We start from the raw sequence: 26,753 nt of genomic DNA, 5'->3' as shown, positions 1-26,753 counted from the left end.
AAAATTGGGGGTGAGTCTGTGTGGGACTGAATAAAGAGCCATGGTAGGTAGGGTGTGGAATAGTGTCTGTGATTCTTTGATGACCATGTGAGGCTGTGTGAGATGGCATGTGTGACCCCTCACAATAGTGGGTTATGATGTGCAATTATAACAGTATATGCAAAACTGCATGTGACAGGATCTGAGTTGTATGAGATGGCATGTGTATCCACACAACATGGTAAGAGACAGTGTGAGAGACTGGCTGATTGTGCTGCATGGTGGTGACCATGGGAGTGAGGCTGCAAGAGATGGCGTGCATGACATCAGGTGACTGTGAGAGGCAGGGCACAGGTGATTGTATGAGGATATGGATGTTTGTGTGCGACATCATGTGCTGAGGAAATGTGTGGGGTTGTGTTCATGTGATTGAGCACAACACAGGATGGTTTTGAGATAGTGACAACGTGTGTACTGGGCACAGAATTTGATCGATAAATATTTTTTAAATGTTAAAGAATGCGTATGACAGTGTGTGGCAACGTAACAGTGTGACTGTGAGGATGTGCATGTCAGGATGTCTTTGTAGGTCTGGAAATGGCAGTATCTCTGTGCAAGTCTTTGTGTGTGAGCATATCATGTGGCATATGCAATGTCACAGTGTCTCTGAGTGGCTGACAATGTGAGCAGCTCTGTATACTTGTTTGTGGAGGTATCAACATACGTAGTTTCAGGCGGTGTAAGTTAGGGATCCCCTTCCAAGGGACAGAAGACATACTCAGGACAGGAATGGGAGGGAAGGGTGGGACTGGAATGGTAGTCAACAAAATGGGCCTTCCTGTCACTCATCTCTTATCTCTCTCTTGGTCCAGCTTGGCCTGTAGCCCTGTGGGAAATGGTAGAGAACGAGAGGGGGAGATTAGGACAAAATAGCCTCGGGCGGGGGGGGGGAATTTAGACCCCATAGAAACTCCCCACAGTACCAACTCCCTCCCCAATATACTTATTCATCTAGGTGAATTGCTCCTCCCAAAGCAGAATCTATTCTTTTATTGAACAAACCCTCATATAAAAACGTGCGCTGAGTCAGGTGATATCCTAAGCCAGACAGGTTAAATGGCTCAACCTAGGCCACACAGTTGGTGGCACCGGGCTGAGCCAGGCTCCATGGCTTAGCGAGGCTCCATGGCTTAGCCTCCACACTACTAAGTGGCTCCTAACAGTGCGCAGCACCATTTACTGAGTGCTTACTATGGGTCAGCAATGGCTGAGAGGCCTCAGTTGCTTTAATTCATGAACACCTGAAAAAAATACTCTAAAAAAAGTACACTTGTACTCATTTTACTAATGAAAAAGTGAGGCTCAGAAATGATGAGTAACTTGCCCTGGCATTTGGATGGGGCACCCCCCTCCTCGCCAAAGTGAGTCTTGCCCATACTTAGGCTGCTTTTCTCTTTCTCTTTTTTAATCACTCACTCCTCAATTCACTCAAACCTGGATTTACTTTTGGGTTGCTCCTCTTTATGGCTTCTCCCCAAGAGCCCCAGAGATGGGAATTGTGGGACTACATATCCTGAACATAGTATAGGTAAGCAGCTGTTCTTAACAGCACCCCTTTAGCTAATTGCCACACTAGCTCACTGCAGAATTACAGTAGTCTATGCTCATTACAGGGATTGTCTGGAAATGCCCTGGCCCTATAAAAGCCTCCTGTCTGGCAACCCCACAAAACCCCAGCCATCTCATCCTATAGGAGCCTCTCTCCTCATCTTGAACAGAAATCTCTCTCAGAATCTGTGCTGGAAATGTGCCAGCCCCACCTTGTTAAGGAACCCCGGTCCTCAGCCCCCTGTAAGAATGGCAGCCCTAGCCTGGTACAGAAATCTAGCTCTAGACTCTAAGGGAACCCTTTCTCTAATTATCAACAGGAAATCCATCCTGATCCTGGACAGGAACACCTTGTATAGGAGGAAACCCTGTCTTGCCATGGCAGAGGAACCTCTGCCTTACCTCAGTTAGGAATCTCTGAATCCACAATGTAAGGAAACTTCTGCACCACCTTATAGAAATGCCTGTTCTGACCCTCTTCATGAACCTCAGTCTCTCTATAGGAATCCTGGCTTGACCCTGGACAGGACACCTCTGTTCTCACACTGTACTGGAGCCCTGCCCTCTACGTATCATTTTAGATACTTCACTCACAATAAAATCTAGTTCTGAACCACTGACCTGACTTTCTGCAGAAATCCCCATCTGAAACCTCTTTAGGAACCCTGATTGAGTTCAGGAGCCCTTGTTTCCACTGTTGACAATAATGCCCCCTCACATCACTTTGCACAATTCCTATCTTTCACCCTACCCAATAGTCCACAGGAACCTATGGTCCAACTCTCAACATGAACCTATCTTGAACTTACGTAGAAAACCCTTTCCTGACTCTCTACTTTAAACCCAGACCTTATCCTATATGGGCACCTATGGCCTCACCTGGCACTATACAGGGCTTCCTGTCCTTGCCATGTTAGCTCCACAGCCCTGACCCTCTACAGGAAGCCTTACCTACAACTGTACTGGAACCTCTGACCGGACTCTGCAGAAAAACCTTTTACTGACTTTCAATAGAAATCTTTAACTTGACTGATTTACAGGAATCTGTGACCTGATCCTTTATATCAGAGGTACCCAACCCCCGGATCACAGACTAGTACCGGTCAGTGGCCTGTTAGGAACCGGACTGCACAGCAGGAAATGGCAGATGAGCGAGCATAGCTTCATCTGTAATTGCAGTTGCTCCCCAGTGCTAGCATCACAGCCTCAGTTCCACCTCAGATCATCAGGCATTAGATTCTCATAGGAGCACCAGTACCTGGTACAAAAAGGTTCAGGACCACTGCTTTATAGGAACTCCTAACCTTGCACTCTGGAAACACTCCCCTGACACTGTACAGGAAGCCCTAACATGACTCTGTCAGCACTTGCCCTAGCCTTGCTCTGGAAGCCCTACCCTCATCTTGTACAGGAACCACTGTCTGACTGTGGCTGGTGGCTACCACGTTAAATAGCATAGCTCTGTAGAATCTACAGAATCCTAAAGCACACAATGCTATAGGCTTATCAAATGTTCCCTTTCTTGATAAGCCCATTTTTCCAGCCCTCCTTACAGTTAGATGTGGACCTGTGACAGAGTTCTGATCAATAAAGTGTGCACAGAGTGCCTGGCTCATAAAAACCTCTCATGGAATCTTCCCCCTTTCCTTATCTACCAGCTGAATAGTGAGAACCCCAAGGACTGAGAGAAGAGCAGAGCCACAAAATGGAAGTTGTCTGGGTCCATGAATGACCAGTAATATTCATATTGGATTTTATATGAGCAAGAAATAAACACTTATTTATTAAGCCCCTGAGATTCTGGGTTTGTCTGTTACAGCAGCTAGCCTAATATAGCCCAATTAATAATAATCTCTTGACCGAATCTGGACACGAACACCTAATCCTACTGTCTATGTGAACATAGTTTTGAATCTGTATAGAAACACCCGTGCTGACCCTGAACTGGACCATATGATATCTTTGTAGGAACCTATCATAATGCAGTCTAAGGAGCCCTATCTTGAACTTGTATGGGAACCCCTAGTCTGGGGCTCTCTAGAAACAACTGTGTTGTCCTATTAGAAACCCCTGCTTGGTTCAGTGAAGGAACAATATTATAGAAATTGTAGGAATCTCTGTCCAGGAACATTTGTTTATCCCAGAATACCAGAAGTGACCGGATCCTATGAATCCTTGTCCTCACACCTAACATAAAAGGCATACCCTTCCTCAGGAAGCACAGAACCTCTGCACTTACTTCATAAAAGGATCCCAGCCAGATAAAGGAAACCAAAGACTGACACTCTACTGCAGAGATCAGCAAACTATGGCATTCAGGCCAAAGCCGGATAACAGCCTGTTTTTACATTTTTAAAAGGAAAGAAGGAAAAGAAAAAAAGAGAAAAGGAAGGAAGGTAGGAGGGAGAGAGGTAAGGAGGGAGGGAAGAAAGAAAGAAAAAAAAAGCAAGCAAACAAGCCAGCCAGCCAGCCAGCCAGCCGTATGTGGCCTGCAAAGCCAAAATCATTTACTATCCGGTTCTTCATAGAAAGTTTGCCAACCTCTGCTCCATAGAAACCTCTCTTTGACTATACAGAAAAATGGGTTTTGACCCTTACAAGACTCCCTACTATATTACTTTGCAGGCATCACAACCCCAGAATGTTCCTCAGTGTGTATCACTGTGTTTTCTTTGGTATATGTGGAGGTTTAAAGGTTTTAGGGCTGTGACCTTCTTCCACCTGGACAAAAGACATATTCAGGCAAGAAGAGTAGAAGGGAACAGAGGGTTAGAACTGGGGTTTTCAAGAGGGTCTGACGGCCTAGCTACTGGGTGGTGGGGCTGTCAATCTGTTTGTTAGTCAGCGATGCTGAATGAACCCCAGACCGCTTATCTCTCCAGCCCCAGCCTACAGCCGGGTAGGAAATGGTGAAGAATGAGAAAAGGAGATTAGGAGGACAAACCGGCCTCCTGCAGGGCTATTTAGACCTGGGGTGGGAGAGTTGGGGGTGGGGCACAAGGGGGCAACACCCTCTTCCTTCTAGGCATGCACTTTCCTTTACAACTTGGGAGCAGAGGTTACTCGGTGGAGGGGGTGACCGGGAGAGCTGCTGCTTAAGAAAAAAGAAAAATTCCCCTCCGTGAGTCTATTCTGTCCCCAGGCACTATTTTATCACAATTTTCCAGATGAGGAAACTGAAGCACAGCGATGTTCTGTAACTTGCCCAAAGTCACGTGGCTGTAGTCGCATAAGCTGTTTCCTTATCTGCAAAGCAGCCTTAACAGTGGGAACTACCTCAGAGAATTGTGGCTTACAAAAATGCCTGACACGTAATACTTGCTATCATTATAACTACTTGCCCTACTAAGACTCCTTCCGCCCCGCCATACATTTTCGCGGCAGAATATTAATAGCTAACATTTGGTGACTGCTTCCTGTGTACCACCTTTGTAAACATTAACTTAAAAAAATCCTCGCCACATTTAGCAGCATCACCACTCCCTTTTGGCCACTTCCAGCCTCCGTCCATTTTCAACCGGGCTCCGACCCGCCCGCGATACGTCATCACGGCGCGCAACGCAGAAGCCGCGGGAAGGAGGGAAGACGCCTTTTCTTAACTCCCTCGCTCGCTCCTTTTAGTCATCGCCCGGCACAACTGTCGCGGGTCCAGAGGGCTCCTAAGGTGACTGGACAGTGATAGAGAGACGGTGGCCAGGGAAGCCAGATTACAGCGTTGGCGGTTGGGGGAGGGGGCAGGGGTGAGCTTGAGTTTGAGCGCCGTGTCTGACCGACCGCCCGCCCCGCGTTTCGCGCAAGCGCAGCAAGGTCCGCGTCGCACGCTGATGCGCAAACAGACTGTTAGTGAGCTCGCGGGGAGGTGTGGTCCACAGGAGGGGCACGGTCCTCACAATCCGTGGTGAGGGCGGGATCTCGGCGAGCAGTAGAGAGACCCGGCCCAATGGAAAAGCTGGTCTCGGGCACCCGCAGCCCCACAGGTATTGGGCAGTGGAGCCGTGGGCGGAGCTTAAGAAAAGGGCGGTGCCCAGTGAGTAGACCTGAAGGGATTGGTTGGCGTTGGCGGAGGGGGCGAGGGCGGGTGAGAGGTGGCTCGAAACTGACAGAAGGGGCTTAGTTAGGGAAGCGTCATGGGTAGGGTTTGGGCGGGGGTTGGGGCCTGGTGGAAGGAAAGGGGCGGTCCCCTGAGGAGCGGAGCTTGTTGAAACGTTAGGGGCGGGATCTGGCCAAGTGGAAGGTGCCATTCGGGCCCGATAAGGGGTGGAGTTAAGTGGAGTCGGTCCTGGGCCCGGGCCCGGGCTAGGACTGGGTCTGGCTGAGAGAAAGGGTGGGTAATTATCCAGGGAGATTGGCTGGAAAGGGCGTCAGTGAAGAGGTGGGGTCCGGGCGAGGCTGTGAGGAATTAAAGGATCTGGGAATGAGGCTTAGAGAGGGAGAGGCAGTGATTTTCTGGAAAGAGCGGGCCCTAGAATGGCCTGAGCCTGGGGGTTAATTGCTCTTTGAAAGGGCAAGACTTTGAAAGGGGAAAGAATAGTGGCAAAGGGGTGGAGTCTAGTGAAGTGGGCGGGACCTCGTGGAATGGACACCCCAGTGGAGGGAGAGAGCCTTGAGAGGCGGAGTTTAGAAGGTGGTGGGGGAATAGCATAGCATAACAGATGGAGACTAGTATAAGGGGCGTGGCCTTGGAAGGGGCTGGGATGTGGGGTCCTCAGGGCACCCCAGCCCCTTCAGTCACCTCTACTGCACCCCCCAGAACAGCGTTAGGGGTGAAGTCTCCCCGACCATGACCTCCACTGGCCAGGATTCCACCACAACCAAGCCGCGGAGTAGGCACAACCCCCACTCGACCCCCCACGACTCCAACGTCACCTCGGTGAGGCCCCAGACCCATCCTGGTGAGGGGGAGGGGAAGCAGTGGGCTTTGCAGTGGACTCTGACACTTCTTTTTGTTTGGCAGAAGCGAGGTACTAAGAAGGGTGCCACGCTCCACTCCAGCCCCAAACTAGCAGAAGTTAAGAAGAAAGGCAGAATGAAGAAGCTCAGCCAGGCAACAGGGCAAGACCTAATCGTGGGGCTGCAAGGGCTGGTGAGAGAGGCCTGGCCACAATTTAGCCTCCTGTGACAATCAAAACCCTGAGTTTCTCCATCCTGGACAGTATGGGATGTTCCTTCTGACTCAGGCCCTAAATGGATCCGTGTTACCCATTTTTTTCTTTGCAGGATCTGAACGTTGAGGCCAAGACACTGTCTGGTACTGGCTTGGTGTTAGATGAGCAGCTCAATGAATTCCACTGCCTCTGGGATGACAGGTGAGGCTGACTACTCCAGACTGTTCCTGAACCACACAAATACGCACTCTTAGAGCGATTAGCAAGAACAAATCCTTTCTTACACTAGCCTAGAGACTGGGAACAGATGATTTAGGGAGGTGAGGCTCAGGCCTGGAAGAGTTCTTTTCATTTAGCCAGCAAACATTTATTGTATCACAACTCCTGTGTGCCAGGAGTTGGTGATACAAATGTGTTGGACAAGATGGGCAGGGTCCCTTCTCAAGGAGCTGATAGATGAGTAGAAGAGCAGATTATTAAACAGCCAACAGCAATATGAAGTGTTTAATGAAGGAGGGCTTAAGACCAGGGGCTTCAAGAGTGTTTAATAGAGGATCCTAGACTAGCATCCAGGGTTCCCAGAAGGCATCCTTGAAGAAATGACATTTGTGCTGAAAGGGAAGAATTATACCTCTCATTCGCTCACATATGTTGTAATCCATCAGCAAATTCTTTTGGCTCTATATTCAAAATGTATGCAGTACCTGACCTTACTGTCTTCACTGCCACCACCATCATCACTCACTGAGACTGAGAGGCCTCTTCCCTGGTCTCCTGCTTCCACCCTCACCCCTGCTGTCTATTTTCCACACAACAGCCTAAAACATATGTATGAGATGATGTTCTCTTTCTTAAAATCTTTCAAGGGAAGACCGTTGCCCTCAAGGTAAAGTCTAAATTCTTCTTCCTGGCCTCTTAGGTTCTATGTGATCTGGCTCCACATCGACTTGATGACCTCATCAGCCAATCCCCCTCATTCACTTTGTTTTACTCACTTCACCCACACCAGTCCCCTTGCTGTTCTTCTAACATGCCAGGCACTCCCTCATCTCAGGTCTTTACCCTGGCCAGTCTCTCTTCCAGAGATCTGTTTCTACCTTCTCTCCTCCCAGTTAACATTCATATCTCAAAGAGACTCAAAGAGGGCTTTGCCTGGCCATTCCCTCCCCCCACACCCAATCTTCAAGATCTTCCTAGTCCATGTCATTTTTTGGTCATTATTATACTTATGTGTTTATCAGTTCAGTTTATCTACCCTATCCCAATGGAAGACTCAGGAAGGCAAAAGACTTCATTACTAAATAGAGATCTACCAACTCCTGAGGAGCTAGGGATGTGGCAGTAGACAAAACAAACAAAACCTCTGCCTTTGTGGAGATTACATTTTCAAGGGGGAAGACAGACAGTGAACAACCAAAAAGTAAATGGTACAGTGTGTTAGAAAGATGTGCTGTGGAGAAACACTGACATGGGAGAGAGGGTAGCTGAAAGCGCAGTAGAGGGGACTCCAGTTTTATATAGGATGGTCAAGGAAGGCCTCACTGATATTTGAGCAGGGACCTGAAAGAGGTGAGGGGGAGAGCTGTGGAGACATCTGGGAGCAGAGTGTTCTAGGCGGGGAGGAAAATAGCTGGGAAGTACTTGGTTTGATGAGATGGGAGCCACGAGAAAGTTTCGAGTAGAGGTGGGACATGATCCGATTTGAGTTTTAACTGATGTCTGGCTGCTGTGCAGAGAAAGAACTATTGGGGGGAGTGAGGGCAAAAGCAGGAAGGCCAATGAAAAGCTGACTGCAATAGGCTAGGCAGGAGGTTATGGTAGCAGCAGTGGAGGTGATAAGGAGAGGGACAAGCTCTGGATGTATTTTGAGAACAGAGCCAACAGGCACCAGGGGTGACTCCAAAGCCGCTGGCATGAGCAGTTGTGGAAGAGTGGATGGAAAGATGTGCAGGGACAGATGTGCTGCTCAATAGTGTCCTCATATATATGTCTATGTATGCATGTGACTATATTTCTGCCAACCCAGCTTCCCTGAAGGCCCCGAGCGGCTCCATGCCATCAAGGAACAACTGATCCAGGAGGGCCTCCTGGACCGCTGTGTGTCCTTTCAGGTGAGTCCCCCAGCCCTGGGTGGAGGGCAGGAGCTGGCAGGACCTGGGTGTGGTGACTGCCTTGGCTCTTTGTTCCTTGTGTCTTCCCAGGCCCGGTTTGCTGAAAAGGAGGAGCTGATGTTGGTTCACAGGTGAAGGGTTGGAAGCCTTGTAGGGTTGGGGAAGAGGCTACCCTGAGCCCACCAGGGCAGAGTGAATGCTTTGGGAAAGAATGTCATGGGCTTTGGCCTTGGGCAAGTCACTGAGCCTCTCTGAATGTCAATGTCATCACCTATAACATGGGGGCTAGTAAACATAAGTTTCTCAGGAGGGTTTGATATGTGCTGGGTGCTTAGAATGGTGCCTGACATAGCATCAGCCCATGATGAGCTGTTATCGTTGTTATAATCTGCTGTGTAAACAGCTGGTAGATGTGTGGAAAGAGCAATCAAGGGGTTTTCCAGGGGACTGCAGGAAGGGGCCTTGTGTGGTATGGCCCAAGGAAAGCTAACTTGGCAAAGGGAATGTCTGACCTAGTTTTAAGAGGAGAAAAGAATCAGTCAGATGAAGAGGAGAACTGAAGGAAGGGAGATACAGAAAGCTGGAACAATCTGGCCAAAGTCCTGGCAATAGGATTTGGTATGGCTAGAGCAGAGGGCAAGGGATGTTACTGGAAATGAGAAGGGCTAAGGAAGAAGTAGAGAGTATGGCCTATTTCCCAGCTGTTTCCCCAGATTGACAATTGAGGATGTCTGACTTGTCCAGGGGTCTGGTGCATGGAAGGCTTAGCTGGGGAGGGGACAGGGTCCTGGCTTAGGGCCAAGGAGGGAGGTAGATTCCTGAATCTCATCCCCCATCTGTGTCTGCAGCCTAGAATACATTGATCTGATGGAAACAACCCAATACATGAATGAGGGAGAACTCCGTATCCTAGCAGACACCTATGACTCAGTTTATCTGCATCCGGTATGGATGAGAACTGTGAGAGCAGAGGGTGGTAGTAATCCTGGGGATGCCCACCTCCACACTCACCCCACCCTGGGGATAGTATCTGAGTGGGCAGGGCTGCTCTCTCCCTCATGCCTTCTCTGGCTCCCCACTGTATCTCCAGAACTCATACACCTGCGCCTGCCTGGCTTCAGGCTCCGTCCTCAGGCTGGTGGATGCAGTCCTGGGGGCAGAGATCCGGAATGGCATGGCCATCATCAGGTAGGACCTGCTAGCATTTGGTTTTTTTACATTTTAAAAAAGTCCTTCTCTCAGTTGTAAAATGTATTGGTAATGGGTAGTGTATTTACATGCTTAAGGTACAAAAGGGGGTACAAGAAAATTTGCCTCCCAACCCTGTCCCTGCCTCCCATACACCTGCTTCCTCTACTGTAGGTAGTCACTATAACCAGTGTCCTCAAGAAACAGTCTGTGCCTGTTCGTGGAGTAAATACCATATTTCGTTGATGCTAACATGCATTTTTTTTCATATTGGTAACATCTTGAAATCCAGATGCATCTTACAAACAGTGACATCTCAGAATTCAGTTGGCTACATTTTCTGCTTTGTTGCTGGCATGTAAAATCATAGTATATCTTATCACCATTGGCATCCTAGAACTGATGAAATACAGAAGATAGAGACTTTCTCTTCCCTCCCTATTTTTTCGGGAGTACTCCAGCACTTAACACACTCCCTTTCATACCATACATTTTCCACTTATACATCTTAGAAAGCTTTTCCTAACAGTGTCTAGCTTAAACCCATGTAGAGCACCATTGTGCAAGTGTACAATAAGTTAACCAGCTCTCTAACGTTGGGCATTTGGGTTTCCCCCAATCATTTGCTGTTTCAAGAAAAAAATGCCACAGCAAATATTGTTGTCCATTTATAAATATGTTATTTCACACTTTTTGTTATATAAGTTGTAGGCTAAGTCCCCAGGAGCAGAATGACTGGGTGTGAGGGTGTATGCATTGATAATTTTAATGAGCATTATCAAGTTCCCTTCAGAGAGAGAGCAATAGACTGGGGGTGAGGGTTCGAAGGTCCCAGTTACTCAGTTCCTGGCAGATTGGTGGGCATCAGCACTGGCATAGTTGTTAGTCTAGGATTAGAGAGCAGGGGCAGTCTGTCTCTGCAGAGGAAGACCCCCCCGCCCCCGCCTAGTCCGTGGCTTTCCTTGTCCTGCCCAGGCCTCCTGGACACCACGCCCAACACAGTCTCATGGACGGGTATTGCATGTTCAACCATGTGGCCGTGGCTGCCCGCTACGCTCAACAGAAGCATGGCATTCAGAGGTAAACAGCAAGCAGGAGGGGAAGGTGTGATAGGGGTGGCACAGGGTAGGGTAGCTTGGTCTGGGTACTTCCCCCAGATGCACCTGGATCCTTAACACAGTGCTCCCCTCTCTTCTGCTCACAGGGTCCTTATCGTGGATTGGGATGTTCACCACGGTCAGGGAACACAGTTCACCTTTGACCAAGACCCCAGGTATGCCCCAAGTGCCACCCCAGATGCTAGACTCCCAGCCACCCCTACCCTTAGAGGCCTAGCCAGAAGGGGCCCAAGAAGGAAGGGAAGGCATTCACATTCATTGGGTCTGCCGCCCTAGGACCAGGCTCTGTGCTTCTCTCTGCATGTCTGCTCTCTTAATTTCACTGAGACAGGGACTTTTGGGTTTCCCATTTTACAGATGGGGGAATTGAGACTTACAGGTTATGAGATCACACAGAGGAGAATGGGAAGAGATGAGATTTGAGCCCATGATATTTTGAGATCTCATTCATCAATTTACCCTGGAGCTGAAGTGAACCTCAAATCACTGCTTTATTTTTTTCTAATTATGACTACTGCAAAGTATTTATTAAAAAAATTAAATAATACAGAAATGTCTATAGCAGTGAATCTGTTGTAATTCCCATCACCTCAAAAATAACTGTTGATAGTTTAGGTTATATCCTTACAGAATTTTTCCTGTAAATGTATGAATATTCATTATCATCATTATTATTAATACATTGCCTAAAGGGATAATCCTCTATATGGTCTTTGCCAATTTGCTTTTGCATTTAATAGCATGTGGTGGACACTGCCCCATGTTAGTGCCCCTAAAAAGCACCTCACCCTTTGTAAGGGCTGTACAGTGTTCCATTGTATGGCTGTACCTCTGGTCATTTAACTCCAGGACATTTATGACGTTTCCTAGTTCTAGTTTTTACTATCATAGACAGTTTTGTAGTGAATAGTCTGGTAAATATATCATTTTACACTTCTCTTAGTATACCTACAGGATGAATTTCTAATCATGGATTACTGGATCAGAGGATCAGCATGCTTTAAAGTCTGGGATCTACTGCCAGACTTTCCTCCGAAAAGGGTGCCAGCTTACCCTTCCTGCAGAAAGTGATTGAGTGCATCGTTTTCAATAGGGGACACTACTAAGCAGTTGTTTTATCAAGCCTTCTATTGAACTGACTGTGTAGAATCTACTTTCCCCCCCATAGATCCTGAGCATCCATGGCCCATTATCTAATCTAGGTTTGCTGTTCTCTAGACATTGCTTTATTATTTTCCATCATTCAGTGTTACTAATAAGTGCCTGATGTTAGTCTGATTTTCATTCCTTTCTGGGTAATGTATTTTCCTCCCTGAAGGTATTAGAGTCTTTTCTTTATCCCCAGTGTTCTGAACTTTCACCCTGGCCCCTCATTCTGCTTAGCAGTGGGTAGAGAGTTTACATTTGAAGACTCGTGCCTTTCTTAAATCCTTGTAAGTTTTCTTCTGTTCGATCTTTGATGATTTCTACTGTATTCTTTCTGGTCTCTTCCTGTTAGTTAGATGTTAGAACTCCTGGGTCAATCTTCTGTGTCTCATTTTTTATCTCTTGTTTTCTACTTCCTTTTCTTTTTGCTGTGTCCTAGGAGATTTCTACAACTTTCCCTTCCAGCCTTTCTGTTGAAGTATGTATTTAGACATTCTTTTAATCTCCAAAAGCACTTTCTTTCCCTGTTTCTGTAGCCTCTCATTCCTAATCATGTTTTCATTGAGTAATAATTAGAAGTGCTTTAAGTTTTCTTCAGTTTTCCTCAAATGTTTAGCAATCTTTATTTGGCCATTTATACCTAAGAATGATGCACTGTTGCAGGTGGCTGTCCTGGGGCTAACCTGTTGTGATGCATGTGGGTCTGTTTCCTGAAAGGCATTTCCCCAAGATGGTGACAGTGGCAGGAAATGTCTACTGTCTTCTCAACTTTAAGGAGTGTGGGCAAGGAGGCGGGCATTAGATAGATTCCTGCCAAATACCAAAAAAAAAAAAAGAGAGAGAGAGTATCTTCTTGGAATGACATCTCTTTGTTTTTCGCTCAGCCTTGGCAAAGGTTTGTCAATTTTACTTATTTCAAATTTAGAATTTGGCTTTTTTGGCCATCTTCACTGTTTTATTGTTTATTGTTCGTATTTCATTATTTTTTCTGTTTTCATCAGAAGAAATTAATTTCTTCCTGTGTTTTTTATTTTGTTCATTTCTGACTTATTGAATTGAATGCTTTAACATTGGACAATCTTGTTTCATCTATGCCTTCCCTCACTGCTGCCCTCTTATATTATTTCAAAGTTAATCCCAGATACCTTATCTTTTCTTCTGTAAATATATCAGAATATATCTAAAACATAGAACATTTTTTAGAGCATAACCATAATAGCATGCCTAAGCAAATTAATAACATTTTTAAAATATCATTAATCTTTTTTTGTTTTAATAAATGCATTGTTCTTTTGTGGATATATCGTTGACTATATGCAGGGATATGAGGAATTGTGAATATATTCGATGCATTCTTCCTTATGAATAAGAATGTATAAATGAAAAAGAATTTATCCATGCTCTTCAATCTCCCAGCTCTCCATCTCTCGGTCTCTTAACTCCAACAACAGGGTCATGGGGTAGAGATAAGTTGGATAGTCCTTAAAAGACTTTTATGAAAACAGGAAAACAGGCAAATTAAAGCTAAGTAGTTAAAAGAAACAAGTAAATTTAGTGAATTAGTCATTCGGTGAGTTGGCTATTCAGGACTGATTTTGTGTGCAGTGACCTGGATCTGTGCTTGATTTCTCTAGAAGGGAAACCCCAGGTCATCCCCGCAGGCTCCTGGAGCCTCAAAGTATTTTGCAGGGATTTGTTGAAACCTCTTATTGTCTGAATCCTTTCTCCCATTCTGTCTTTCTGGGTGGATACTTGTTTAAAATTCCTTTACTGTCTTTTGAGTGGGATCATAGGAGAGTGAGGAGGTAAACCTGTTGTTATCAATCCACCATTCCTTCACTGGAAGTCAGTTGAACTTATTTTAAAATCTTCTATTTGCTTTATAAGCTTAGTTTCCTGGGTATTAGTTCTTCTGTTAACTCTGGTGGCTCTCTTCTGGGGTGGTTTTCTTTAAATCTTTTCTTTAATTCTTTCTTCTCCCTGATGATAATATTTATGTTCTACTGTGTATTTCTCCTCCTTTAATGGTTAACTTAGTAAATAAAAACACTTTAGAACTGATATTTATCAGAGTCAAAAAAAAAATTATCCTCCACCTACTCAATGCCTTAAACTTTCACATGGGTTTCATTCCCTAATTCCAAGATATTTTTTCTTAAATTTCAAGGATCTTTTTATAACAATTGCATTAAATTTCACAACATTATAAGCATTTATTAAAATGAGACTGTCAGGTTTGTCTAGATTAATTGCTTACCACTATTTCTTGCATTTCCCTAAAAAGGGGAAAAGAATGCTGCCTTAAATCCTTCCTGGAACAAGGCAGGGAGCGGATGAACAGATGGATGAATGGATGAGAGATTATTCATTTGGATTACTTCAGTCAGAATTAAGCCCTCCCACAGCCACCTGCTGGGCTTTCTGGACCATTGTGTCTTTTCAGTATCTGTTCTGCGTGTCAGTTCCCCTCACTGCTCTGAGTGCTCGGTTTCTCACTTATACAATCGAAGAAGTAGTAGAGGTGGCCTGTGAGATACTGGGAAGAGAAACTGCCCCCCTCACTGGCCTCATGGAGCCCTAGCTAGCACTCCCACTGCAGCTCCACACACAGAACCGAGTCCCACCTGCCCTAACCCTAGCCCCTAAGACTCCCACTTCTTTCAGGGGAAACACTAAGCTCCCCAGCCTGGCCTGATGCTCTTGTCAGCCTTAGCTGGCTCCTGCTGACTTTAAGCCCCACGTTCCCTGTGGGCCTCCCAACATCACAGGGTTTGTTCATTGTTACCACCTTAGTCACAGGAGTAGGTGGATGGGCAGGCATGATCTAGAGTCCCCACAGGGTCAGGAACCCTTGGGGGTAGGGATTGAGCCTCTAGCTCTCTGAGTCTTGGAGCTGGACCCGGGTGAGCACTGACAGGCAGCAGTGTTTTTGCTAAGGGAAGAGTTCTGGTAAGAGAGGAAATGAATGAGTGAGTGAAGTAATGGATAAATAAATGGAAGAATGCATGAATGTGTGAATTAAAGAATTGGGAAAATAATGAGAGAACGAACAGTTGAGGAAACTCTGGTAGCTGTGGGTTGGGGTTGTCTGGGGGGATTGACTCCTCAACCCCCTGCTCTCTCTGCCTTCAGCGTGCTCTATTTCTCCATCCACCGCTACGAGCAGGGTCGATTCTGGCCCCACCTGAAGGCCTCTAACTGGTCCACCACAGGTTTTGGCCAGGGACAGGGATACACCATCAATGTGCCTTGGAACCAGGTCAGTGTCTGCCCACCCTTTGCCCCCAGAATGAGGCCCACCCCAACCCTTCCACCGATTCGGGACAGAGAGCAGAACATCCCTATCTCATCAGTGTGTGCCCCTGTCTACAGGTGGGGATGCGAGATGCCGACTACATTGCTGCTTTCCTGCAAGTCCTACTGCCAGTCGCCCTTGAGGTCCTGGGGGTCTGGGGTGTGTTGGAGCAGGGCAATGGTTAGGGATGGGGCGTGAGGGCAGGTGGTCTCATGTAGTCCTTTCCCCACTCAGTTCCACCCCCAGCTGGTCCTGGTGGCTGCTGGATTTGATGCCCTTCAAGGGGACCCCAAGGTAAGACGGGCTCCCTGGGGTGGCAGGTAGGCAGAAGGGGCTACATGGAGCCAGGCTGACTTTTCGCATCCCCTCAGGGTGAGATGGCTGCCACTCCGGCAGGGTTTGCCCAGCTAACCCATCTGCTCATGGGTCTGGCAGGAGGCAGACTGATCCTGTCTCTGGAGGTGAGTGACTCACTTGGTCTCTGAGCCTGTGGATCCTAGAGGACATAAGAACAAAAGTTTCGAGTCTGGCAGGAGTTCCTGTCCCAGCATTTGCACTTCTCAGCTGGACAACCTTGCCTAAATCACTGAACCTCTTTGTGCCTCCGCTTTCCTTATGTGAAATGGGCACAATGTTAGTAGTAATCACTTCATAACACTGTCTAGCGAGCGAAATGAAGTCACCTTCTAAATTCCTTGTTGCTTGACATTTACTCAGCACCTGAGTAGTATTACTACTACTCTTCCCTGGTAAAGTCTGGTCATTTCCTGACCCCGCTTACACTCTTGTCCCAGGGTGGCTACAACCTCCGCTCCCTGGCTGAGGGCGTCAGTGCCTCACTTCACACCCTCCTGGGAGACCCTTGCCCCATGCTGGAGTCCCCTGGTGCCCCCTGCCCAAGGTGAGCCCATGTGGAGGAGGGGAAAAATGAGACCCTCACTGCCCATCCTGGGGCATTTGGTCACACTTTCCCATCCCCTGTCCTTCAGTGCCCAGTCTTCACTGTCCTGCGCTCTGGAAGCCCTGGAGCCCTTCTGGGAAGTCCTTGTGAGATCAGGTAGGAGACAGGGAGTGGGCTTAGTTGGGGGTCAGGAATGGAATGAGCCATGAGAGAGACTCTTCCAGACCCCCACTCTGACTTTCCTGGGCTGCTCAAGGAGGGTCAGGCCCTCTCTCTCACTGGGTCTTGATTTCAGGCCTCTCAACCCTTTTCGCATTTGGGTAAACTGAGTTCCAGAGTATTATAGTGATCCAGGATAGGGGAGTAGGGTGAATGTGGCCTCCCCTTCCAGGTGAGACCCTGGAGGAGGACAACGTGGAGAGGGACAATGCAGAAGAGGAGGAAGAGGAGGAGGAGGAACCATGGCAGCCCCCTGAGCTCCCAATCCTGACGTGGCCAGTGCTGCAGGCTCGCACAGGGCTGGTCTACGACCAACAGATGATGGGTCACTACAACTTGTGGGATAAGTATGTGGTTGGAGGGCCAGGCTGAGTGGGCAGGGGTCTGTCTCCCTCCTCAAGCACTAAGCCCTGTATGTGTTCCCCATCTCCCAGCCACCACCCCGAGATGCCCCAGCGCATCTCACAGATCATGTGCCGTCTGGAGGAGCTGGGCCTTTCTAGGCGCTGCCTCATCCTGCCTGCACGTCCTGCCACAGACGCTGAGCTGCTCACCTGCCACAGGTCAGACCCTCATGCCCCGAGTGGTTTGGGGTCTCAGTGCACACATGCTAACTGGGAGCTGGAGCCCGGGTACATAGAGCTGCTGGGGGACATGGGAGGGGCCATGAAGGGGATAGAACCACTTGTACCTGGTGTTCCCTCTTTGCCTCCAGTGCTGAGTATGTGGGTCGTCTGCGGGCCACAGAGAAGATGAAACCCCGGGAGCTGCACCGCGAGGGTGCCAACTTTGACTCCATCTACATATGCCCCAGCACCTTCGCCTGTGCGAAGCTGGCTGCCGGCTCCACATGCTGCCTTGTGGAGGCTGTGCTGGCAGGAGAGGTGCATCTGCTTTGGAGTGGGGTTCCAGCTCGAGAGGTGGTCCTAGGGGATGGAGAGAGGTAGCTTGGAGAGAGTTGGGCAGGGCCTGAGAAAAGTGGGATGGGGAAGAGACCCCTGTTCACCAGAGGCCTTGCTCACTGGGAAGTGTGGCCAGGGGTATGAGAATATGGAGCTGGGTGCCCCTAGCAGCTAGTAGTGGGAGAGAGGGAAGAGGAGAAGCAAGGGGACAAGGGAAGGAAAAACCATGAGGGCAGCAGTCTGTCTGATCTTGGCTCCCTGCTCCTCCCCCAGGTTTTGAATGGTGTTGCTGTGGTGCGTCCTCCGGGACACCATGCAGAACAGGATGCTGCTTGTGGTTTTTGCTTTTTCAACTCTGTAGCTGTGGCTGCTCGCCATGCCCAGGTCATCAGTGGGCATGCTCTGCGGTGAGGGCTCCCTGGGACGCCGCCCCCCCCCCAAGCCCAGTGCTTACCCGCAGGCCCTGTGGTGCAGCCCCGGCGGGACTTACCCAGAAACACCCAGGGTCTAGTTACCCAGCACTTCCCTAGAAAAGAACCAAGGACCAAACTTCTCAGTGCTTACTCAGAGAGGACCCCAAGATTGTGGTGCTTATAAAACAGGATCCAAGGTCCCCCCCCCCCATAGCATTTCTGGCCCCTGATAACTATCCCAACAGAACCCAGAGTCCTTACTCACACAGGACCCAGAGTCTGGCCCTGAGCACTTGTTCAGGACCCAGGCTCAGCTGTCCTATCATCTTTTCTGTGATAGGACCCACAAGCACTTTCCTTAGGGACCCAGGATCCTGCCATCCACAATAAATGTCCCTGCAGATATACCCCAGGGGTCTAGTCCCTGCCCTCTCTCAGGGGCTGAATGTCCTAGGTAACTAAGAAGCTGTCCCTCCTCAGGATTTTGATCGTGGATTGGGACGTCCATCACGGTAATGGAACTCAGCATATATTTGAGGAGGATCCCAGGTGAGGGGCTGAAGCAGGGGTTGAGGTGTGGCCAGGGAGGTGGGCGGGCCACGCCTCAGAGGTGCCAGGCTGCTAAACAGCCATGGCCCTCCTTCCCACCCTGTCTCTGGCAGCATACTCTACATTTCCCTGCACCGCTATGATCATGGCACCTTCTTTCCCATGGGGGATGAGGGTGCCAGCAACCAGGTGGGCTGGGCCGCGGGCATGGGCTTCACTGTCAATGTGGCCTGGAATGGGCCCCGCATGGGTGACGCTGAGTACCTGGCTGCTTGGCATCGTGTGGTGCTTCCCATTGCCTACGAGGTATGCTTTAGGATGTATGTGACACAACTGTGTGCGTGGAAGCAGGTACGCATGTGTCTGACTTCTGAGTGACTGATCCTGTGAGACAGTCATGGGGACAGTGTGGGGTGATTCCGTGATGGCTTTTGCATATGTCTGACTGCGCACAGTGGCTATATGTGACTGCCTTCTCTGCAACTGTGAGGAACTTCTGAGTGTGCAGGGGTGGTCTGTGTATGCCTGGCTGTGTACATGTCCTGAGTGTACACCATCACCAGTGCCTATCTGTGTGTGACGGTAGCCCTGTGTGACTGCCGTCTCTGTGGAACTGCATGTGCAAGTGGGGGAGGGATTTGAGTATATGTGTTAAACTCTGTACACGTGGCTATTTCTACCATTTCTACTACCATTTCTCTGTGTGACAGGTGCTCTCTCTGATAGCCAACGTGTGACTTTCTGTATTTGGGAGGCTGTGTCACACTCATCTCTGTCTGCTGTGGCTGTTTGTGTGTGTCTTTCTGAATGGGGGTGGCATATATACATTTGCCTGACTGCATGAGTGGCCGTAGGTAACTGCATTCTCCATGTGTAAACTGTGTGTCTGTGGCAGATTGTATATGTGTGGCTAACTCCAAGTGCAGATAGAGCGCCATCTCTGTGACCTCTGCAGACATGCATGTGTGTCTGATGATGCACTGTGGTTGTGACTACCTTCTGTGTGTGTGTAACTGAAATCATGTGTGTGACTGTGTGTAAGTAACCACCTCCTGTGGGCACAACAGTGTTGTGTGGCTTTTGTGACTGTGGTGATGGTATGTGTATGATTGTGTCTGTGCAGGGGTGACTATGGATTACTGTCCCCTCTGTGAGAAGCTGTATGTGTATGACTTCTACAATGTATGTCTGGTCTTTATGGGACTGATTGTGGGTATGTATGACTATATGTGACCATCTTCCGTGTGTGGTACTTGCATTGTCATTTTTTTATGATAGAAGCATATATGCACCTCTCTTTGGCACTATGTGTGTAAAACCATGTGTCTTGTACATGTGTGTCCCATGATTGACCCAGGAAGGGGAATGTGTGTCTCTTGATCTCACCCTCAGGCATGTGTGTGAGGACATATCTCTGTCTCTCTGTGTCTCATGTCACTGTCTCTTAACAGCTGAATCTCCATATCTCAGGACTCTACCTCATGTACCCGTCCATCAGTTTCTAGTGTCTCATGTCTCTAAGTCTGTGTGTGATGTATCCATGTCTCTGTGGATCTTTCTCCATGTCTCTCTGTCTTGTGTCTACACATCAGCCCCTTTGTAGTTTCAGGGCTCTGGTCTGTGTCTCCCAGCCTTCAGGTGTCATGTCTGCATCTCTCTGACTTGCATCTTCATGTCTTCCTTTGTCCTTATTTCAATGTCTCTAGGTCTACCTCACTTACTGCCTACCCAAGCCCCTCATGTCCATGCATTTCTTATTTCTCTGCCTCAGTTTAACCCAGAACTGGTGCTAGTCTCAGCTGGCTTTGATGCAGCACGGGGGGACCCGTTGGGGGGCTGCCAGGTATCACCTGAGGGCTATGCCCATCTCACCCACCTGCTGATGGGCCTTGCCAGTGGCCGCATTATCCTAATCCTAGAGGTAACTCTCTCAGTCCCTCTTCCCGTGGTGGGGGTGGTTTGGAAGACTTGGTGTCCTACCCTTTCTGCTGGCTGGCTGCAACACTCAGGGCAATTTTCTAAAATCTCCTTTGAGTGTCCCACCTGGGATTGTTGACACATACTGGGCATTAATAACAGCATTAACAACTTTCATTGAGTGCTCATGTGTAAGACACTCTTCTTGACACTTTATATGTATTATTAATTCATTGACAAAGCATCCTTCTGAGGTGGGGTCTGCTGACCTCATAATTTTCCTCTCTCAAGATCAGGGAAACTGAGGTACAGAGAGGTGTAGTGACTAGGCCAAGGCCACACATTTAATAATAGCAGTGCCAGGGCTTGCATTCAGGCAGCCTGGCTCCAGAGTCTATGCTTTTTACCACTACGCGATCTGCCTCTAACAAGTTCCCAAGACAAAATAAATTCACTGACCTTTTGTAAATTACTCTGTGCCCCTGCCCCCGGGCCTCAGTTTCCTCATCTGTAAGATGGGTCATGGAAGAGTGCTGTAGAAGTGCTGTAGCTTATTACTATTATGCATTCTTCATGCACGAATTTAACCCTCTCAGCAATCTTAGGCGCTAATTTTCACTACCTTACAGATGAAGACAGTAAGTCATAGAGATATTAATTGGCTGGTAAAAAGTCCCACAATGTGCCCAGACTGCTTGTGGCAGGGCAGGGTGGTGGTTAAGAACATGGACTCTTTCATCAGATAGCCCAGGTTCCAAGCCCAGCGCTGCCTCTTCCCAGCTCTTATGACCCCAGACAAGTCATTTAACCACTCTGAGCCTCAGTTTCTTTATCTGTAAAAAGAGCAGAGACTGGAGTTCCTATAGAGTGTGAGAAAAGGAGGTTCTCATACCAGGTCAGGACAGAAGTTCATGTAGAGAGAAAAACCAGTTTCTGTATCAAATTGGGGCAGGTGTTTTTGTGTGGGTGCAGCCAGGGGTTCTCATACTGTGAATACAGGTTCCTGTACAGATTGAGCACGTGTGGTTTGAGGATTAAATGAATTAATATGCATAAGGTCCTTAGAATAGGCCTAGCATGCAGCAAGCACTTAATGAACAACAGCTATTACTGTTACTATCAGTATTGTTATTGTGGTTATTATTATCTTGCACTTTACATCACAATTTGTCCTCCTCAACAACCGCTTCACACAATGGGTGCTGCCCCATCTGACAGATGTGGGTTCTACTCACTTGTCCCCAGTCCCCACCCTCTAGACTTGCAGGGCCCCAAAGTAGGATTAGGAGGCAGGATATCTTGCTTCCCAAATTCCCTGAGGACACACCTCCTCTTTTTCCTTAAAAAGGGTGGCTATAACCTGACATCCATCTCAGAGTCCATGGCTGCCTGCACCCGTACCCTCCTTGGGGACCCGCCACCCCTGCTGACCCTGCCACGGCCCCCACTATCCGGGGCCCTGGCCTCGATTGCTAAGACCATCCAAATCCATCGCAAATACTGGCGCAGCTTACGGGTCACAAGTGAGTGGGTGTGGTGAATTGGGGGCAATGGGGGGCTCAGGGGAGGGTGGGGATTAGAGGCAGGAGAGGAATTAGCACCCACACTCAAGGATCTCCCTCCCATGGTTCCAGAATTCGAAGACAAGGAGGGACCCTCCAGTTCTAAGTTGATCAAGGAGGCACCCCAACCAGCAAATCCTGAGTCAGCTGAGAAGCTGACCACACTAGAAGGGAACATTCTGGATGCAAGCACAGAAAAGGACACCTCAGCATCATCTGTTCAAGAGTCTACTCCAGCCCAGACTAAGTCACAGACGGATGTGGTAGAGCACACTCAGGACCAGCCCTCAGAGGCAGCCAAGGGGGAACCCATGCTGGACAAGACCACCTCAGAGGCAGCCACGCCAGACCAGACCACCTCAGAGGCAGCCATGCTGGGCCAGACCACCTCAGAGGAGGCTGTGGAAATTGCCAAGCTGATCCAAACCCCTCCAGCCTCACCTGTGCAAGGAGCCACAGCCCAGATATCCCTAAGTAAGCTGACTGGGAATCTCAGGACCTTGGAACTAGACAACAAGGCTCAGGTAAGACCCACCAGCACACCCACATAGTAGGAAGAGAGGGCAAGAATCAGGCCTCTCGGATACATCTCTTGCCTCTGTGTGTCCAGGAGGCCCCAGAGTCTCAGATCCCAGAAGAGGAGAGGCTACTTGGAGAAGCAGCTGGAGGTCAGGACGTGGATAATTCAGTGCCGATGCAGGCCTTTGGGAACACTGACCAGGTGAGCTCAGGGAGTGGATGGGACTATGGCTTTCTTCTCTTGCCCATTTGTTCTTCCAGGTAGCATGTGTTGTAGGAGCATATAATGGATAGATAAGTCCCTAGCTTACTCAGTTTCACCCACCCAGGTCATGTTTTATGCTGTGACACCACTGCCTTGGTGTCCCCATTTGGTGGCAGTATGCCCCATTCCTGAAGCAGGCCTGGACGTGACCCAGCCTTGCCAGGACTGTGGAGCACTCCAGGAGAACTGGGTGTGTCTGTCTTGCTATGAGGTATGCAACAGAGGAAGGGGATGGGGCAGAAGTTGACCCCGGAACAAACCACAGGTGAGTGCTGATCCCTGCCCTGATACTCACTCTCCAACCTCAGGTCTACTGTGGTCGTTACATCAGTGCCCATATGCTACAGCACTACAAAGTCTCAGGACACCCAATGGTCCTCAGCTACGTCGACCTTTCTACCTGGTGTTACCAATGTCAGGCCTATGTCCACCATCAGGTAGGCCCTAGGCAGACCCTCTAATGTGCTCATACTCACTCCTCCCACATACTTCTGTGATTGGATAAGGGGAGAATGGAGGCCCTTCTGCATGTGGGATAGTCCAAGAGACAGGATGGTTGAGGGCCGGAGTAGGGGCAGCCTACTGGCTGAGGTAGAGGAGGTCCTCACTCTCTCTTACCTACTGTATCTTGCCTCCTCCTCCTCAGGCTCTCCTAGATGTGAAGAACGTCGCCCACCAAAACAAGTTTGGGGAGGACATGCCCCATTCACACTAACTCCCAGAACATGCTCCTCCTCTCATCTTGAGACCCAAGATAGACCAGCCTTAGTTCATTCCAACCTGTACCTTGGATGAGGGGCAGCCTGTATCGCATTCTGAAAACCCTTTACAACTCACTAATGGATATGATTTAACTAAATACCTGTAAGAGGACTGTGATGGTGACTTGTTGATCTGCCCCTGCCCACTGCCTGCTCTAGGGACTCTATCTACTCTGCCCTAGAAGGAAAGCGGAACCAGCTCAGTGGCCCCAAGAGAGGGGCTGATATCAAGAAGGTGATACTGTGGAGGGAGGGGGGATCAACTGGCAGGTATGGCAGGGTTACATATGTAATAAAGTACAAACTATTACAAAACCTGGAGAAAGTCTTTTAACCTTGAGTGGGTAGAGAAAACACTCCTGGCCAATATGGCTGATCAGTCCCCCTGACCAGCCAGTGCCCAAAAAACTGACTGGAAATGGAACAAGCAGCTTGACTGGTTCCACTGTAGATTAAATGGTGGAATCTGTGAAAAATGAGTGCCTGCCTTAGAAAGAGGAGCCTTACAGCCAGTCCCAGCTACACCTTGGGCTGAGAAGGCAAGAAAACTATCAGGAATTGTCCTCACCAGGCCTCAGTCTCCCCATTTATCTTTTTGTCCTGATTTTGTGTGTCTGTGTGTCTGTGTGTCTGTGTGTCTGTGTGTGTGTCTGTGTCTGTGTCCAGGTTTAACATACTTAGATTTGATAGTCATGGGTAGCTTCCTGGGGAAAGCAGTGACTAGGAGTGGAGAATTGGAGGATAATTTAGGGGTTTTATTTCTCTCACATAGTGAGAATTAATTTGGGAATTTCCTGGCTTTTCTTCATGGCCACATTATGACCTATAGATGACTACCAGAGCCCCATCCAGTCAAGGAGACCCTTCTCCTTGAGGGTTGTGGCCATCTCAGCCCATCTTCCTTTTAGGGAGCATTCTGGATACCCCACCCAATATCCCCTGCTTACATCTCATTGGTCAGAACTGTCACATGACTCATAGCTGCAAGGGAGTCTGGGAAATGTCTTAGCCTTGACATATATCCACTTCAAACTGGGTTCTTTCTGCCCAGACGGAATAACCATAACTTTTTCCCTCCAGGAATGGACACAACCCTCTCCAGCACCTCTTTCCCTCCAGGAACAGACACTACTCACTTCCAAGACACCAAAAAGCCTGCTTGAGGTAGCGCAGGCTCCATGGCCTCAAAAAGGCACTCGCAAAACATTTTCCAAAGTCTGGCCACTCAGGTCAAAAATCTGACACCATACACACACTAAAAACCCAAAGCCGCAACCCAGTTGGAGGCAAGGTAAGGGCCAGGTGCAGCAGGACACGGGGCTTGCAGGGAGGTCTGGCCGCCTCCAGCAGCACACTCCAAGCGGACCTCCTAGGTGCTCACCTGCAGGCGGGGCCAAGACCCGCGCTCACCCCAGGGCGGGGAGGGGGAAGGTGAGGGGAGGGGTTGCGCCTGTGGAGGGGCCTGAGGGCGGGCCGCGCATGCGTACCCCCGCCCCCACCCCATCCCCCCCAGCTCTGGGGCTGGTGCAACACCTCCTTCCCTGTCAGTCCTGTCAGAGCTGCAGCGGGTTCGGGTCCGAGCACTACCGCTTCTCTCAGCACTAAGGTGAGCCGGCTGGCTGGGCCCCCAGCCTAGCCCCAACCTGGGAGGGCTTTCCACCTAGGGCTTTGGGGGCGCGACTGAGGTGGTGTTTGCAGGTATCCTTCCCCTTCCACTGCCCCTCCTCGGGAGCCAGCCTCCATCTCCCAGCCCCTCTGGCGGTCGGCTTTGTGGAGGCCAAGCTGGGCCAGGGGCCGCGCCGGGCGGGAAGCAGTGCTGTGACTGAGCCTCAGGGCGGGAGAGAGGTCCCTTCCCCCACCCCACCCTGTTCCCCCTAAAGAAAAACTGGCCAATATGGTCCAGACTGAGCACAGGGTCAGGATTTTAGAGTGAAACTTGGGGGGTCACTCCACCCCACCCCAGTCTTTCCACCATACCTAGCTTAGTCATGGGAAGTGTGACCTGGTGAGGTTGTCCCGAGCTAGCCCTGAAAGGGGGATTGTAAGGGCCTGCATTAGTGTGGTCCCCCTACCCCCCACTCTCCCTTAATCTGCGCCCCCCCCAGCTCATCCCCCAGATCAATTAGGGGAACACAAAGGACACACAAAGGACTTAGTTCAGGCAGCCGGGATGGTGGTGGGGGTGCGGTGGGGTGGGGGAGGGGGTCACGGGGTCTCAAGGACCGTATAATGACACTCCAATAGCACTTTCCACTGCCAGTGGTTCTGTATTATTGTGAAGGGTGAGACTTCTGTTGATCTCTGATGGGCTGTGGGACCTCGGGCCAGTCACCGCCGTCCCTTCACTTCTCTGCGCCTTACTGTTCCTCATTAATAGAGAGGCCACAGTGATGATAGCCCAAGCCTCACCGGGGTGTCAGGAGCACTAAGTGTGGTCATGGCAGGCGGGTCACCTAGCACAAGCTAAGCTCTCAGTAAATAATACCTACTGCTTTTAGGATCATAGTCACAGTCATGGCGACTTTCACCAAGAGGGAAGAGCCCATCTCACATGTCCCCACTCTTAGATTTCCATCTGCCCAGGCCCAAACTGAGGAGTCATCTTTGACCCCCTCTCCTGCCTCTTAATCTCTCAGCAAATCCTGCTAGTTAATTCCACCTTCAGAATATACCAGAATCGGACCTCTCCTCTCCACACCCACCGTCATCTCCAACCTGGTCTACTACAGTGCCCTCTTCATTGCTTCCGCCCTCGTCCCCTCCTCTCAGTCCTCACAGCCAGATCTTCTCCCTCTTCCTGCCCCCCTCCCCCAGAACTCTGTCCTCTGTTTACCTCTTTCCTCATCACGGCCCCCTTCTTTCTGGATGAGCACATCCAATAACTAGTTTCAGGGATCTCTCTGGGCCGAGGATCCCATGGCTGGATCCCCTTGCTTCCCTACCCTGACCTCCAGCTCCCAAACTCAACAGAAACCCCCACGGACACATGAAACCCCCATCTACTCCCAAGCCGCCACTGCTCCCAGGTTTCAGAGAGACTGGTAGCAGGCATTAAGGTGCATTTCCTGGGGCCACACATTGAATAAGACCAGGATGTGTATTGAATGAGTTAACGGGTGATTTTCTATTAATAGCTGCTAACACTAATTGAGCGCCTGCTGTGTGCCTATCCTTTTCTAATTGCTTGGTAATTTA

At 49.2% G+C, this 26,753-nt stretch overlaps 1 protein-coding gene across 6 annotated transcripts; it reads left to right on the top strand.

Moving 5' to 3' along the window:
• Positions 1-5,104: 5,104 nt before the first annotated feature.
• On the top strand, positions 5,105-24,828 carry HDAC6 (histone deacetylase 6). Of its 6 annotated transcripts, none has more exons than XM_023526538.1 (29): positions 5,105-5,251; positions 6,338-6,457; positions 6,542-6,670; positions 6,805-6,893; positions 8,719-8,803; positions 8,894-8,934; positions 9,652-9,748; positions 9,894-9,991; positions 10,967-11,071; positions 11,196-11,264; positions 15,388-15,514; positions 15,628-15,693; positions 15,785-15,844; positions 15,922-16,011; positions 16,345-16,451; positions 16,540-16,607; positions 16,843-17,017; positions 17,105-17,233; positions 17,386-17,554; positions 17,846-17,979; positions 18,466-18,534; positions 18,648-18,840; positions 20,306-20,455; positions 21,800-21,974; positions 22,086-22,537; positions 22,624-22,734; positions 22,862-23,008; positions 23,106-23,234; positions 24,639-24,828. In XM_023526538.1, exons 2-29 carry the CDS (start codon positions 6,368-6,370, stop codon positions 24,798-24,800), a joined length of 3,516 nt encoding a protein of 1,171 aa, XP_023382306.1. In that variant the 5' UTR covers positions 5,105-5,251; positions 6,338-6,367; the 3' UTR covers positions 24,801-24,828. The 6 variants fall into 6 exon arrangements, with proteins under 6 accessions (XP_023382306.1, XP_011384531.1, XP_023382304.1 ...); XM_011386229.2 differs by lacking the exon at positions 24,639-24,828 and adding an exon at positions 23,444-23,879 and having other exon boundaries at positions 5,130-5,251; XM_023526536.1 differs by having other exon boundaries at positions 5,133-5,251; positions 6,343-6,457.
• Positions 24,829-26,753: the final 1,925 nt, after the last annotated feature.

Source organism: Pteropus vampyrus, unplaced genomic scaffold (genome assembly GCF_000151845.1).
Source record: "Pteropus vampyrus isolate Shadow unplaced genomic scaffold, Pvam_2.0 Scaffold984, whole genome shotgun sequence".
Classification (NCBI taxonomy): domain Eukaryota; kingdom Metazoa; phylum Chordata; class Mammalia; order Chiroptera; family Pteropodidae; genus Pteropus; species Pteropus vampyrus.
The sequence above is the reverse complement of the archived record's forward strand: the minus strand, read 5'-3'. Positions and strand labels throughout refer to the sequence as shown.